We start from the raw sequence: 18,225 nt of genomic DNA on the forward strand, positions 1-18,225 counted from the left end.
GAGAACATATTTTTCAAAAAAAATAATTAAAATATATTTTCTTTTTTCTGAAATTAAGATTGAATTATTATAAACTATTGGCTTAAATTAGATTCATTAATTTTAATAAAAGAATCAATTAAATTTTGAATAATAATTAATAATTAATAGAAATCATTAATCCTTAATAAAATGGATTTCTTGTATTCATTTTAACAAATGGATGATTAAAGCACTGCAAGAAACTGGAAAGGGTGTTATAAGGATCTCGTACCTTCAGTGTGTACCAGAAACTGAGAATGAGGAAAGCTGTTCTTAGTCTTCACTAAAGCAAGTACTCCATTTTTTACTTGTTTGAAGCTGTTGCAGTCTTAAACTTTATTATTGCAGGAACCATATTTTGGTAGACATCGATATAAGGAATAGAGAAAGGATCAAAACATTTAGAAAACAAACTCAACCTAGAGTTCTTTATAATAAATGCTTGGATTTTTAAAAAGGAGAATAATATTTAATTTAATTGATTTCTTTTTACAATTCATTAAAAAAAGCTTGGCACTAGAAAAATATATATAGAATATATTACTTTGCTTCTGGTTATATGAGAAAAGGTATAATTAATTTCTTTTTAAATATTTGGTCTAAATGCATTTAATAAGAATTCACTAAATTTTGATAATTTTATTATATTTTTTAATAGTTATTAATATTAGTTTATTATTATATATTTAACGGTTAATATTATTTTATTAAATTACATAAAAATATAGAATTAAAAATTATATAAAAACATGTGATATTTTATTAAGAAAAACATTCTAAAAATTCATATTCATTATTATATTTGTAAAAAAAGAAAATTTAATTTTACTAATTTTAAGGTAGATAGTCTTTTAATGAATCACGATTTTTTAATAACCTACATTTGTAGACTGAGTCACTCATGCACCCTTTCACTGTCACAAATAGAAAACAAAAGACTTAAAATCATGGTTGGTCTCAATTTTTGTTTAAAATGGTATGCATTTTTCAAAATGTTCAATATAGTTCAAAACATCGTAATTTATGTTCAATTTAGTCCTTTCTACAAACGCAGTTTAAATTGTTAACTATCAAATGTCCAAGTGTGCAATAAGTGAATTAAATCACACTTTAAAGTATAGTGAGGTAGATTTTTTATTTTTGGAAGTGATTTTCTGATATCAGAGTTTTGATTTTTCAAGTGTGAACATATTGTTTTCGTCAATTCTGAGTTTTGTGGGTTCTAAAATAAGGTTTTTAAGGTGTGAAAATGTTTGATCCTGGTTTGGTAGAGAAACCTAAATGCGCAATCGAAATTCACACAGAACAGAGAATCAAAACCCCAATTCTCCCCACCTATCTGCAAGGTAGAAGAACCCCAACCCAATTCCGAATTCAGAGGAACCAATTATTTCTCAAATCAAAGCGAAACGAAACCCTATATCCCAAATCACAAAAAATCAAATAGCCAAACAGAACCTTAAAGAACCCAATCAAAGACAGAAGAGGAGGAGGAGAATGAAGTTTCCCCCTTGCGTTGCAAAGTCAGAATGGAGATAAGAAATTTCTGTCAACGTCATGTGCACCGCACCGCAAGAAGGGTGTTCGTGCCCTACCTACACAAAACCCCAACTAGAATCGCGAAGGAGAAGAGGAAAGGAAAGTTCTCCCTCCTTACGACGCTGTCCACGAAAAAAAAAGGGAGGAAAAGAGTCCCCTTGCATGACGAAGGCCCTGCGGCTCCACTAATAACCACGACTGAAGATGAGAACGATGCCTAAACCGTGCCTCCACATCGCTGGTGATTCTCATCACCACAAGACCATCTTCCATGCACGAGATGGAAAAATTCAAAACGAAGAAGAGGAAGAGAACCCTAATTTTCAAAACTAGCCTCATAGACAATCCCAACATAAATTACAATATTTAGAACTACATTGAATATTTAAAAAAATATATGACCATTTCGAACAAAACTAATAAAAATTAAAAACTAACCTCATAGACAATCCCAATATAAATTACAATGTTTAGATCTATATTAAATATTTCAAAAAAATATGACCATTTCGAACAAAACTAACAAAAATTGGAACGTTTAATAGTATTAAGCTAAAACAAAACAAATCAAAATTTTAACTTGCGTTTAGAACGTGGAAAGAAAGATCAGACAAATAAAGAGTGAGCGTCGTTGGATTTGGTTGTGTCTTACGTGTTTGGTTAAAAACTTCTCAATAATGGCGAAGAGGGAACAAGGTTATCGCTGTAATTAATGATCAGAAATAAATTAATAATAATAAATGAAGCGCGTCTTGTGACTGTCCCAGGAAATTCAATTGCAAAGGTACATAAGTGGTTGGAAACATGTACCTTTTCACTCTCAGAAAACGAAACAAAATTCAATAGCATATTCTTATAAATACTCAATAACTTTTTAAAGATTCAGTTTTCAACAATTAATCAATTTAACTAATAAATATTATTCATAATATAAATCTAATTAAAATATTTGTTTAAGACTTTAAAATTAAATAAATTAATTTATTGTATGAGTTTAAGGTTGTGTTTGTTTGGAAAGAAAACATTCATGAAAATTATTTAAGCATTAAGATTTATGGTTACTGCATTAGTTTTGGTGAATTTGAACGTTTCGTTTTGATAAATTTAAAAATGAGAAGAGACGATTATTTGTAGGATTGATTTTTTTTTTTTCACTCATTAATTCGTTTTGGTAAATTTAGAAATCACGATTTTGAGTTTGAAGACGAACCAATAACCTATGGAAATTAAGAGGACTTTGAAGTTGGAGTCCATAAAAAAGCTCTTGTAATCGATTTCATGATGCAAATTGAATGAGGTGAAATCATTCTATAGGGCTTTGTTGGACCTACGATATGTATTTGTTCTGTATAGGGAGAGGATATAATGTTTCAATCGTTCTGCGACTTATTAGGAGGATTGGTGGTCGAAACGGTTCTCATGGAATTGGTTCTGCAGTTTTGGACAACGTTTTGGTATGGGTCGAGTTATTCAAGTTCCTGCACAATTTCTTTTAAGTTTTGTTCGGCCGTCGTCTTTAATCTTTTGTCTCTCGTTCGATGATATACTTGTCAAAGATTTTTCGATGACAAAGTCAGTAACGGTGTCCGTATGGTAATCTAGGTATTGTAATAAATGCGCAATTAAGTCTGCTTACCTTTTACCTTCAATCTCTATTCATAATTTTCGTTATGGGCTTTAGATTAGTAAACCTTAATCCTAGGCCCAATCATAACCCAATCACCATTAACCAATGTTTTACCTTAACTATGGCTAAATGCTTACCTGTTGGTCATGGCCGGCCGATCATGTTAGCGTTAGCTTGCCGGCCGGTCAAGGTATTAGCTCGCCGACCGGTGTTAAGACCTCGGCAAGTATACTGAATCATATCAAGTAATATAAAATGGTAAGACCAAGTATCGTATCCCAAAAGACTCACGACACTAAACAGTCATGTAATACCTTAACTAATTAAGACTTAAGAACAATTTCATTGGTTTAAAATGCAAATGCAATAAAAGTAAATTTGAATGCAAATTGACCAATTGAGGCTAAAACACAAATGAATGAACGGTGTTGATAATATGAGATGATTATGTTGTTGGGGTTTAGATTTCACCTAATCACTTTCATGCATATAATTAAGAATTCATCTTCTTCATTAGAATGTTAATGTCACTTTCTATATTACTTAGAACCCGACGTCTTGACGTAAAAAGCCTATCCTCAATCATTAGACCACAATGTCGTGCATCCCTAATAATTAATTCTGCATTATGAACATAAGCTTAAGACAACTAAACGTTCTATCCCTATGTCTAGGCAGTAGTTCCTTCGGGTGAAATTCTCCAGATCATGATTCGTAAGATATTTCCCAATACTCAGACAAATCAAATATCAAGTCATGAATAGCTAAAACAAAACTAGCATTACAAATAGAAGAAAATCACTAACATTCAATGAAAGAAGCATAAAATAGTTTAGAACATATTCAAATACATGAGAGTTTAAAGGTTACATCTTCCACAACAACAAATGAGGTTTAGTTCTCCATCGTTATGAGAACCTAGGTGTACAATGGAATGGAAGAGATAAAAACTCTAGAAAGACCAATCCTATCACAACTCTTTTAGAAAAACTGTAGTTGTTAGATCTCTTTAACAATTCACTAACCAGTTCAATCCGATCTACTTTTGGTCAACTGATGAATATGGAAATTCTTTATCTGGATTCAAACAAACTTGAAAGTAACATTATATTTCTCACGTAATTTACTCGTCTCTTTCTTGTCAATATAGGAGAATCTGAATATCTTTTTCTCATTCACAAATTTACTCACAGGGTCAATTCCTCCTACTTTAGGTTAATTGCATAATTTGACATACTTGATTCTAACCAAATAGAAGGTCACGTACTCCAAGAATTAGGGAATTTGTTCAAATTAACATTTTTACAACTTTCTGATAATAAAATTTCAAGTTAATACTTTTTTAATACTTAAACTTTGGGTTAAAATTAAGACAGTAGTTTGAATGCCTAGCGGATACATTTATTATATTATAGCCTAGCGGATACATTTATTTTCAAATGCTGATGTATCCCAAGGCAATTAAATCATGGCTTCAATCTCACACAAGAAAGTTGTAAAACTCGTTCAAGGTATGTTTGTTTCACTCTTTTATTTTAATAAAAGAATCATTCAAACAAAGAAAGGGGAGGAGGCAAGTGGTTCAACCTCCATCACACCAATTTGTTTCACTTTTAACAAAACTTTCAGTCTACCATCAAACTTCTCTTTCTTACTCTACTGCACTCCTCTTCCCAATTAAATATAACTTTCTACTTTTCAAGAGAAGAATTATTATGTTGAATGGTTTTTTTGTGTAGATCACTTTCATACAACTTACAATATTCACTGGTGAAATGCTAACTTTTTATAGTTTGTTGGTTCATGTTATCTAGGCTTTTAGAGTTAGGTTAAGAATGGAAATGTCTACAAATCGAGAATGGATGTATAATAAGCTTCTTCCTCGTGGAGAGATATACACAAATGAATTTTTAAGTGACCGTTAAGAGTTTATGGCTTTTACTATATATTAAAACGATAATGTTTTAACCTCAATCAAAAAGAAGTAAAAGGGGCTTTGTTCTAATTAATGTAATATTATTGTTAATAAGAATTACGCAGTAGGTTATACTAAAATGGAAACTAAGAAGTAAGGGGAAGAAAGAATACCAGTGTCCATATGCAATGAAGAGTTGGGGTAATTAATTTGAATTAATAATTTTAGTATGTTGTTCTCAATATCACTAATGCAGAATGCTGAGATTCGAGTTAATGATATTATAACTGATATAATACTATTAATATATTACAATTCAGTGCAATAATATTAATAATATAATTTTCTATCATTAATTATTATAGTAATAATATATCAAATTTTAATATTTTTATTTATTATAGTCGAATTCATCACCGAAAACAAATTATATTCTTTAAATAATTAATTTAATTTATGATACTTATTCATAATCATTAATAATAATTGATTTATTTTCAAATTAATAATAAGTTTTTTGTAACATTCCAAAATATAGCTTTATACTATATAATAGTCATCACATATTCGATATAATAGATCAGTCAACAAATGGAGATATAAAATTATTACAGTTATCTACTAACCATAAAAAGACTTTATATTTACAAATCATCTATGATCAAAACTATCTACAAGAATAACTAAAAGAAGTTTAAGCATCTTCAACATATTTGATCTTCCTCTGCTCACACTCACCGAATGATCATAGCAAAGAGAAGACGCAAAGAACATACAAGCACAAACACAAGAAAAAAGGATAAGCTAGAATACAACAATCAATGATATATAAACACATGTTAACATTCATACGACAACATATAACACATCAAACCAAACAACCCCTTTAATGCATGACAACCCTTTTGACTTGACCATCCGGATTAGTATGAATATTGAGTTATGGTAGTTCATGCACTTGTTGTGGTGAAACAACTGGTCCACCCCAAGCTACCACACAAGCTTAGTCCGTTATCACTCGCCTTAGGCCAATGTAAAGCCCCTAGACTAGGACCTCCTACTATTCTCACGACATGTCTTACCCTTCTCTACGTGAGAATGGGTGACCATTAGAATGTCAAGATGGCCAAGAGTGAGCTTCTCATATTCATACTTACAATACTTAAAACCACCACTAAGAAGGTCCTCCTTGGAACTCTCTTCCACACCTTTGAAACCATTGATATTAATTCACATTCACATAGTACACCAATACTTGCGACTATTGATCATGCATTAAAGAAATAGAAACACAATTACAAGTCATAAAAAATCACCTAATAACACAATTTATTCATGGCATAATGATTAACATGTTTAGGTAAAGAAAACAGCTCTGAAACCCTTCCCAACAGCTCCAGAAGAGTCCAAAACCCCCAAAACGATATAAAGAACGTCTAAAATGGACATCCAAAAACTTGAAAACTCCCCAAAAATGTTGCAGTGCTGCCTAGTGGCGCCCAACGCTTTCGCAGGGGCGCCCAGTGCCATGACAGTAGAAAAACCACTTCGAATTGGACCTTGGAGACCCTACCTTCAACTTCTAAAGACCCCCAGGATCCTCCAGAACTTGAGAAAACATAGAAAACCCTCATGTCACTCAATTTGACACTTGAAACTCACTATTCACTCCTACAAGCTATCCAATTTCATTTCTATCCTTTAAAACCCTCAAACCAGTTTGCAACTTGCCTAAACAAGTGCAATTGCACTTGCTAGGACTCTCCAAAACCACAGAATACTCCCAGCAGTCCTACTTCTCATTTTCACCCCTTAAAACCCCTAAAATGGGCTAAACACTCAACTTATGAAGTCATTTTCCATTTCAGAACAAATTTTACTGGTTTAGTCATCTAGACAAGTCCTAATAGGTGTGATAGCATACCCCTAACCTTTCAAAATAGTGTAGACCTATTACCTCACCATTTCACTACTTAACACCCTATTTTTGACTAAGAACCATGCACATACACTCTCACAAGACCTCTACTCCAATATAGATTAGATTTTACTGTTTTAAGAGTTCCAACAAGTCTAAAATAACTTAAAAATAGTCCCCAAACCGCTATTGCTATTAAACCATCATTCCCTCTAAAATTTACCTCTCAAAACCCCCCAATTTCACTCTAAAATGGTATAAAATGCACTCAAGTTTTACTTCTCAATTTCAACTTCATATTATAACTATTTTAGGATATAAACAAAATATAATGGACCCAAAGACCTTTACCAAACTGCATAATTCCCTTTAAACTCACTAATCCAAAATTTGACATGCTAACACACATCACTTTAAATCTCTAATTTATACATCAAATCCTCAATTCTTTCAACTATCAATAATAACACAGTTTTATATCAACAACATCTTAATTTCATCATACTATAAGTTATACAACAATCATACATTCACAATTTTCAAAAACACATCATAAAGGATGATTACTCATACTTTTTCAAATTTCACACCATTAACAATCATATAATCACATGCACACCAAATGACAAATTACAAACATTTTACTACAATTATTAAAATCAAACTAGCTTTCCTTACCGAAAATTTCTTCTTTTTCACTAAAATTCTCAAGATTGCAAGACATCGGACAAACACCCCTTTTCGAAACCTTAACTCTCAAATTAGAATCCAGTTGCGGAGAGATAGAAATCTTCTCTCTTGCTTACTTTCTCTCACGCACCGAGTAACTTTTCATCACTCTAAGGTTTCTAAAAAAACAAAAGAAAAGGAAATAAGAAAGAGAGGAGAGTGGTGAGGGAAGAAAAAGGAAAATGGAAGAAGTAAAGAGGGAAGAGAAAGAAGGATACAGGGAAGGGTAAAAGAAGGAGGAGAGAAAGGTAAAAACATGTTCTTATAGTTTTTGCATTGCATTGTATGGTGGCACCATAATGTTTCCATCTTAAATTTAAATAATAATATAAAATTCAAGTTTATACTTTTATTAAATTTCATGTAATCTCGGTTCAATTTTTTTAACTTATTTTAATTCAAACATTAATTAAATTTATATTGATAAAATTTAATAGGTGGGAAATTTTTCCATGCAATATATAAACTAATATATTTATAATTCAACATTATTGTTTAGATAATAAATTATATTAGAGCAATTTGATCCCTTATTTATATTGTGTATAGTTTAAAATTTTTATATTTAATAAGTTCAAATTTTGAAAAAATAATCAAAATTAAATACAAATATATATTGTTATTTATTTAGTAAAATTTAAGATAATTCTTCCTAAAAAAGAAATTTGATGGATAAATTTTTGAATAAAATTAAAATATTAATAAATACATACTATATTTCGAAATTTAATTTAAAAACTCATTAAATTTCAAAATATGATATCTATTTTTCTTAAATTTTAAAATTTATTATTCATTTCTTTCTGATTTCGAAATGTAATATTTATTTCTTTTATTTTCGTATGAACATTCTGATCAAATTTTAAAATCTGATAAACACTAAAAAAAATACTTACATATTAGAATTGATAAATAATTTATTATTAATATTATTAATAATATTAAAATTTATATAATAATATTAATAAGGTTATAACTCATAGTATAATAATATAGTATAAAAATATTAATGATATATTTTTTCATAATTAGTTATAATAATAATAATTTATCAATTTTTACTATTTTTATTTATTATAACCAAATTCATTTGTGAAAAAAATTATATTTTTTAAATAATTAATTTAATTTAGGATATTCCTTCATATTTACTTATTAATAATAATTTATTTAGTTTCAAATTAATAATAATCTTATATATGGTATTGTAGCAATGTTTCCAACCATTGATAATAAGTTTACATAATAATAGAAAAATTGAGTTTATAATTTTACAAAGTTTAATGTAATTTGTGATTCAATTTTTTTAACTTATTTTAATTTCAAATATTAAAACATTAATAAATATGTAGGTTACGTGAGATTGAAAATGAGTGGTAAATGGATGTGATAATAATAGTAAGAGAGATTTTTTTTTTACACTTATCATCAATGCTTTGATATTAAGAGAAAATTGAGAGACACATGAATAAACTTTGGAAGTACATGAAAAAGTCCACTCGTTGAGAAGATATCACTTAAAATGAAAGCCTAAGTGTTAATAATTATTTCAAATTTAAATAACTTTAAAAATTTAGTGGAAATAAAAAAATTATTCAAATAAAAATTTAAAACAAAATTAAAATTCATTAAGTTTAACTTTCATACAAGTTAAAATTAAAAGCATACAAGTTAAGCTTTTTAAAATAGAAGAAAAAGTAAATTTCCATACATACTATTGTTTGCAGCAAAGATGTGGTTCTCAAGAAGTGTTAGGGTTTTTCTTCTTCCTTCCATTGCCAAGTTTTCTCCTTTTCTTCCAATGCACAATTCCTTCTTTTGCTCTGACTCTCACTCTCAAACTTCGTTACACGACGAAGCCATCTTACAATTCAATCGCTTGCTTCATAAGCGTCATGTTCCTCCGATCTTCGAATTTGGAAAGATTTTGGGATTTCTTGTGAGGATGAAGCGGTACCCTATTGCCATTTCTCTTATTAAGCAAATGGAGCTCAAGGGAATTCACACTGACCTTGTTAATCTCAGCCTCCTCATGAATTGTTTCTGTCGCTTAGACAAATTGGCTTTCGCTTTCTCTGTATTTGCCAAGATTCTCAAACGGGGTTATCATCCAAATGCCATAACCTTAAATACACTCATGAGAGGTCTCTGTGATAAGGGTGAGGTCAAGGAAGCCCTTAACCTTCATGACAAAGTAGTAGCACTAGGATTTCCTCTCAGCCAATTTACTTATGGGACTCTGATAAATGGACTGTGCAAAATAGGAGAAACTGAAGCCGCAATCAAATTGTTCAGAACGGTTCAACGTCGATCAACAGTAATGTATAATATAATTATTGATTCTTTATTTAAAGAGAAACAACCAAAAGAAGCTTATGATTTGTATTCTGAGATGGTTATCAAAGGAATTTCTCCTGATGTTGTTACTTATAATACTCTAATTTATGGCTTTTGCTTAGTGGGACAGGTAGAAGTAGCATTTGGTTTTCTAAATGAAATGCTATCAAATAGCATCAGGCCAAATGTTTATACCTATACTATATTGATTGATGCATTGTGCAAGGAAAGAAAGTTAGGAGAAGCCAAGAATGTGTTAGGTGTGATGGTGAAAGCTCATGTGAAACCTAATGTTGTTAGCTTTAGTGCTCTAATCGATGGGTACTACGTAGTTAATAAAGTGAAGAATGCGAAACAAGTATTCAGTGCAATGACCCACATGGGAGTGAGTCCTAGTGTTTGCACCTACAATATCATGATAAATGGACTCATAAGGAACAAAAGGGTGGATGAGGCCATAAATCTCTTTCGGAAAATGCACAACAGGAATATGGTTCCTAATACAGTGACTTACAGTATTCTTATTGATGGTTTATGCAAAACTGGAAGAATCTGCCATGCTTGGGACCTTTTTGATGAGATGCATGGTAGAAATCAACAAGCAAATGTAATCACTTATAGTTCCTTGATTGACTGTTTATGCAAAAATCATCATCTAGACAAGGCAATTGAATTACTGAAGAAAATGACAGAGAATGAAATTCAGCCCAATATGTACACTATGAATATACTTATTGATGGGATGTGTAGAGCGGGTAGACTTAAGAATGCACAAGAGATTTTTCAAGATCTATTGAATAAAGGTCACAATCCCAACCTCCATACTTATACTGTTATGATCAATGGTCTTTGTAGAGAGGGTTTGCTTGATGAGGCATTGACCTTGTGGTCCAAAATGGAAGAAAGTGGTTGTTTATCTGATGTTATTACTTTTGAGATAATCATCTCTGCTCTCTTTAAGAAGGACAAGATTGAAAAGGCAGAGAAATTTTTACACGAAATGATCTATAGAGAGTTGTTAAAATGAAGAAAGGTGACACCTTATTTGAATAACAAGTTACATTTATGTGTTTGTCATAGAATGTGCATGAATGGTTTGTAAATTTTGTATTAGATGAGTTGGTTTAGGTTGTAACCTCTGTTGTTGCTGATGTTTTCCTGGTCAAGTGTTGATACATTTTTATTTTCCTCTTTGCATTTTGATTACTATCAAACTTGTGTTTCCTTTGACATTACATTTTATTTGTAGAATTTGTTTAACTGATTAGTACAAAGGTTGAAATCAATGATTTTATTGTCTTTCAAGACCAAACCTGTGACCTCCCTCCCTATGTCTATAATCTTGATGATTTTTTTATTTCCAACTGTTTGGTATTCCCCATTCATGTTTGTCTAAGACCAAATATGTTTTTGCTTTAGGGCCTTAAGTGTTGCACTTCATGGAACCATTCCCAAAGAATAAGCACACTTACGAAGCTCAGGGATCTTAACCTTTGCAATAATCATCTTCATGATATGGCTATGCCTAAATAATTTTTAAGTCTTTCTGAATTCTTCCAATAGCATAATCTCACATGTTTATTTCTTACCCTCACTGGATTAATTGTTGGTTCAATACCACCAAAACTTTGTAATTTAGCACAGTTGGATACATTGTCCCTCCATAATAAATGTCTAACTGGTTCAATCCATTCTACATTAGGTCTATTGAAGAATGTGGTCAGATTTCATCCTAATACAAACCAATTTGCAGATATGTAAGTGGGAAATTTGACACAATTCATGGAATTACATCTATCAAATAATTTAATCCCTCCTACATTGGACCAATAAGAGAAGTAGACTATTTTGTACTTTCGAAACAACAAAATTTCTGGTCATATTCCCCAATAATTTGGAAATCTGAAAAAGTGTGCCTTGTTTTTTTTTTCATAGAATTTGAATTATTTCTCCATGCTGTTCCCACAAGAGTTATTTGGAAAATTTCCTGGTTTGTTTTTATTTCCCGTGTATACTTTGATTTCTTCCTCCTTAAAACCTTCACTGTATGAATATTATGCAGCATATTATCTCACTTTTTAACATAGAGATGATCAAGCTGAAGTCTAAAAGAACTGGAGATATACCACTTCTTGTGTGTATGAAAGATCGTGGCACAACTTCCTTTCATTCAAGTGTGGTTATACATAACCAGCTGATAAAGTTCTTAGTTATATATGTAGAAATTACATAATTACAATGATAAAGTTCTTAGATTAGTTACATAGCCATATATAGAACTCAAATATTGTATTTGCTGTTGAGTTAAGGTTGCTGAAGACTAATCTATAGTTTCAACCTCCTTGACAATAGTGGTGTCACCATGTGCATGGCTGTCAGAGTTGGAAACCAAAGTAATCTAAAAGTCAAATAGATCAGTGGCAATAACTGTTGAGTTTAAGTCCTCTTTGGGTAAAGTCCTTAACGAAGAGCTCACAAGCCTTGGAGAAAATAATTGGAGTGTCCTCTGATATCATTTTAACATCCTCCCCTGGTTTCTTCATGATCTTCTTTATCCTTGTCACTGACAGTATCACATGGTGGAGCTCGACGGCAGTTCCCAACTACAGGACACGGTGGGTCTCTTAGGGTCTCAAACATCTTGTGGGCTCTTTTAACCTTTTAATACTCCTCTTTAGTTTCTTTGGATGATTGAGCTTATATATCTTTCAACTTGTCCATATTCTCATAGCATGATTTTAGAGATGTGACTGTCATCAAAGTTCTTGTATCATTGTCTTCTATCACTGTCCTAACACTAATTCATCTTGCAAAACTAAGTGAGTAAGAGAAAAAGAAAACCAGATTGATGAAATGTGAAGTATATTAAAACTGAGATTTCCCTTTTGTGCTACGGCCTTTATGAAGCGTGAGATTATACCCACCTCATACCTATTTTCCTCTTAAGCCTAGTATAGTCTAGATTACAATATCTTTCTTTTAGTTGGTGTAGTTCTTTTAACAATTTTTGTTTTACAATTTCCAGCAAATAGTTTTGTTTTTCCTTTAGAATGATTTAGTATAGATACCATATTTTGATTCTTCTTAGGAAGTAGGTAGGTTAGTTTAAATACAACTCTATATTGATGAAATGAATTTGCTTAGTCTTGTTTAATTCTAGTTTTTGTTTCTGTAATTGAATTCTGCTAAGCCCAGTGAATTTTCTTTTAGTCATAGTCTAGTAACACAGTTAAATTCTGTAGTTTTAAATTTTAATAACTAGAAAGATGTAGTTGTAGGTTAGTTCAGTTAATTTGAGTTTCTTTAAATAAAGATTAGAGCTAGTTAGAAGTAGGAAGTGAATTTTTAGATTGTTCTGTTTTACTGCAGTACTTTTAGGCTAGTGTAGGGGCATTTTCAGATTTTGGTTTTATAATTCTAGAGAGTAGATAATTTTGAGAATGGTTTCTGATGGTAAATTTAGGTTTTTTAGCATAGTTATGATAATGTTTTGATAGTTTTATCATTAGGATATAGGTTTAGAACAATTTTAAAATTTTCTGCATATCTGAATATCATAACTGAGTCCCATTTGTTTCTTTGTTCTACCAACAAACAAATCTCTATATTTAATGAATTCTGGAATTCTTCCCGTGATTGTCCAGAATGGTAAAGGTGCCACTGCTTCTTTCCTCCCTGGTGAAACTATTGCAATTGCTGAATGTGGCTTGAAGTTTCCATCCTACATTCTGTTGCTCCTTGTATTATTACCTTCAGGTTGTTCACAACAACTTCAGCATGCTGTTGTGCCAAAAAGCTTGATTTCCTGTTGTGTGGAGTTCCATTAAAAAAACTGTTATTGGGTGGCTTTTAAGAAGATTAAAATGCTTATGATCTATGACATTTTAACCAATTTATATGGGACAAAACCAAAGAGACTTTTATATATCGATCTCGACTAAGACACAAATTATTAGTAAGCAGAAACTAAATTCTAGCCAAAACTCAGGCAGTAAAAAGCATGACTTCTCAGTCTAGCTCAAGAGAATCATCCAGAAGACCATGTTAAAAAGCAAGAGATTCAGTAACTTTTGATTTTTAAATAAAACTATATAATTATGAAAAGCTGAATGAGTTATTAATAACACTTACTGGAATATTTGTAATATCTCCTAATGTTGTCCCGTCCATTGACTCTTAATTTTTCATCTACCTTAATCCTTCCCTGAGAATCCAAATCATTCTCCAACACAGTTTCCTTCAGCCATGCAGTAGAAAGTGGTTTTCCCATGCATAAAAAATGTCATTCTGCCTCAATTGTCTCTCCAATTATGAGCAAACCTTTAAATATTTAAATGTTCATAAATAGGTTAGTTCTAAACTCTATATATAATGTTGCAGACATGTTTGCTAGTTTTTTTTTTTTTCAAACTTTTTCATTCTCTTCTGTATAACTTTTATAAAAGGTTATGTAAATATGGCTCCTCATTTTAACTGCTACTATATAGTTGACATTTTGGCTTGATTCTACTAATTCAAAAGTAAATGTAATTGTATGTACCATTATAGAAGATCACATAAAACCTAGATTTTTTAATATGTTTACTTAGTTAAAAATCACCTTTAGCTTAAAATCCAAAACATTCTAAAATTAAATTTACAGCTATAAACAAAAAACCGTGGAAATGACATATATATATATATATATATCTAGCGAGAGTTAACATAAAAGTTATTTTTTAAGCAACTATTCTGGCATTGCATGTTGGTATAATTTGACAAGGTGCACTGCTAGAAAGAAGCCGTTAACATGCAAAGTCAGCTAAGTATCTGTGACACGCTTTAGAATAATAATATATCAAAGTATCTGACACCCTTATTGGATATCGATGTTTCTGCCGTAATTGTATAGGCAAAAGCTACGATGTATCATGTTAACCATTTACTGTATCCTTGGTTTTTAGCTCAAGGAAAACCTACCCGAATGTAACACAAATCCTAAATAAAATGTTCCACATTGTTAAGAGTCTCGTGTTCAATGGCAAGTTACTTCTTTGTCCATATTTTGTGTCTGCTTTTACTTATTTTTTTCAGATTTACACATTTCCTATCTTGCTAGCTTAGCTCTCAATTTTATATTAATTTCTAGGTGACGTTGATTTTATGAAAGAATGGTGTTGAGAATTATTTGAAGAGCTATTAGTTTTCAGAAAGTTGTTCAATAGTTTTTGGCGTCTCTAAAGGAGAAGTGCACAAGTTTAAATGAATAAGTGCTTTAAGTGTTCAACTGTGCTAGTTTGGCTGATTTCATACTTTCATCACTTAGTTTCTGATTATCGTAAGTATCTCATATGTTTGCAACAAGTGAAGCAAATAACTTTCTTGTGAAGGATAAGTTTGAAGTATTGTTCAAGATATTTTATTTAATAACATAATAAATATGATATAAAAATATTGATTTAAATATAATAAAATTATAATATATAAAATTGTGTAATAAAATATATAATTTTATATATATATATATATAAATAATATTATTTCTAACTTTAATTCCCTTGAAAAAGAGTCTTGGGATTGAAACTTGTCTATGTTGGTGACTTAAGAAGTCTCTTAAAAAGAGACTTTTTCAAGAGTAGACTAAAGTTAATCCATAAATCATGAGTGAAGTTGAAGATTATACAATTTTTTTATTTAGATTATTATATTCAAATAAAATAATTTATTAATTTATTTTTATAGGATAAAAATTTATTTAAATTTGTTTAATAGCTATTCAATTCTTCATCAAAATACTTCATGTTCTATATATAATAAGTAGTTACATTGATTAAGACTAATAATATCATAAAATTAAATTGTTTCATAGATATTTGTAAAATTAATTGGTTTAAGTGATAGTTATATGTACTCATACCACGTATACTTTAACAATTTTTTAGTTAGTGAATTATATTTTTAAGAATGGATGGTATTAAAACATCGCTTTCATTGAAAAGTAGTATATATATCATATTATATTAATGATATCAAACGAAAGGAAAATAATCATTTTAAAAATGATTTTTATTCAGAGAAAAATATGTTCTGTTTGTTTCTTATAAAATAAAATGTACTATATTTTAAAAATTCGTTATTTTTTAATTTCACATAACATATTTTCAAAATATATTTTTGAGAACATATTTTTCAAAAAAATAATTAAAATATATTTTCTATTTTCTGAAATTAAGATTGAATTATTATAAACTATTGGCTTAAATTAGATTCTTTAATTTTAATAAAAGAATCAATTAAATTTTGAATAATAATTAATAATTAATAGAGATCATTAATCCTTAATAAAATGGATTTCTTATATTCATTTTAACAAATGGATGATTAAAGCACTGCAAGAAACTGGAAAGGGTGTTATAAGGATCTCGTACCTTCAGTGTGTACAAGAAATTGAGAAGGAGGAAAACTGTTCTTAGTCTTCACCATAGCAAGTACTCCATTTTTTACTTGTTTGAAGTTGTTGCAGTCTTAAACTTTATTATTGTAGGTTCGCACCATTTAACAAGAAATTAGACATTAGTTGCGAAAAAAATCGACGTCTATAATCGCATAGACACCGGGGTCCCCACTAATATGACGTCCATTCCATTTAAAAATTAATATTTTTGTTATATATAGATGTCTGTTTGGCGGAAGAAGACGTCTAGTTGAGGAAAATGAATGACTTTTCACATACCTGGTCAGACTATAGACGACGATTAGTGGGGGCCCTAACGTCTATAATCGCATATAACCGTCAGGTGGCGGGATTAGACGTCTAGATGGCGGAAAAAATTAAATTTTCACCTACCTGTCAGACTATAGACGTCGGGTAGGCGGGGCACAAACGTCTATAATCAAATATAGACGTCAGGTGGCGGGATCCGACATCTAGATGGCGCAAAAATTTAAATTTTCACCTACCTGTCAGACTATAGATGTCGGGTAGGCGGGGCACAGACGTCTATATGACGGAAATAAATGACTTTTCACTTACCTGTCAGACATATAGACGTCAGTTTGTAGGGGCACCGACGTTTATAGTATTATAGACGTTGGTCCCTAACCTAATAAATGTCGATAGGCTTCACTTATTTACGCAATTGCCACTGGTCAATAATTTATGTCGCTTCCTCCTCTAACCGACGTCTAATGGGTGACATTGTAACCCGATTCTGCACTAGTTGCATGCCATAAATTAGTCCACCGAGAGTAGAAACAAGACTTATCAGAATTGCATTTAGACAAAACTTTGAGGTTTAATAAGAACAAACAATCAAATAAAGCTGATAAAAAATTGGAATTACTCAAATAGAGCCTATCAATATCTTTAGAATAGATTAAGAAATCAATACAAAACAAAGCAAGTTGAATCAAAATGCGAAATCAAGTTTCCAACAATAAAGTTTAAATGCATATTTCATAATTTTGATTTTATAGGCTTTTTGTTGGATTACACATGGTCTATTTGCGTTTTAATTTTTGCTAAATTATCTTTTCCAAACTGTTTTGAAGTTTACATACCCTAGACTGTTGCTACAATCCAATTAACTCAAATTGTAAACAAAATTGAAGTGCACCACAAGGCGCTTTGTACGAAAATAGGACTCAAATTGGTAGTTTTAAAAGAGAAAATTCACATTAGCTATCATGACTCAGTTTAGACCATTTCAACAACTTTAATTCATCAAATAAGACTTTTTTGAATGAAAACTTGAGACAAAAACAAGGCATCTCAAAATTTCACAATAGCTAATTATGTAGGGAAAACACTCAACCTCACCACCAATTCTGAGTTTTATAGAATCAAATGAACAAGCAACAAAAGAAGTGACTCTAGAATGGTTAGATACACTGAACTAAGCTGGAACCTATAGCTAAGTATGATCACAACTCAAATTGGACACTAAAACAAATTTAGCATAGTTAAAGTTATAAAACACTGACGCAAACCAAAATTATTGTGTTTTCTGGTTTAAGCAAATGAGCTTTGTTGAAGCAATTTATTGCTCATTTCGTATGCTTTACCTTACACAAACAGAGAACATAACCAAACAGACTCACATCACAATGACTTATCCAAAATGCAACAGTTAACCAAACAGAAACTAGCTAAACAGATTA

General features: G+C 30.7%; 1 protein-coding gene across 1 annotated transcript in view; it reads left to right on the forward strand.

The window, feature by feature from the left end:
- LOC106778960 (pentatricopeptide repeat-containing protein At1g12300, mitochondrial-like) overlaps positions 1-11,391 on the forward strand; it is a 20,547-nt gene extending 9,156 nt beyond the window's left edge. The window contains exon 2 of the mRNA XM_014666971.2: positions 9,576-11,391. Coding sequence (XP_014522457.2) covers positions 9,576-11,113 — 1,538 coding nt within the window. The 3' untranslated portion in view covers positions 11,114-11,391. The remainder of the gene's footprint in view (positions 1-9,575) is intronic.
- Positions 11,392-18,225: the final 6,834 nt, after the last annotated feature.

Source organism: Vigna radiata, unplaced genomic scaffold (assembly GCF_000741045.1).
Source record: "Vigna radiata var. radiata cultivar VC1973A unplaced genomic scaffold, Vradiata_ver6 scaffold_298, whole genome shotgun sequence".
NCBI lineage: Eukaryota > Viridiplantae > Streptophyta > Magnoliopsida > Fabales > Fabaceae > Vigna > Vigna radiata.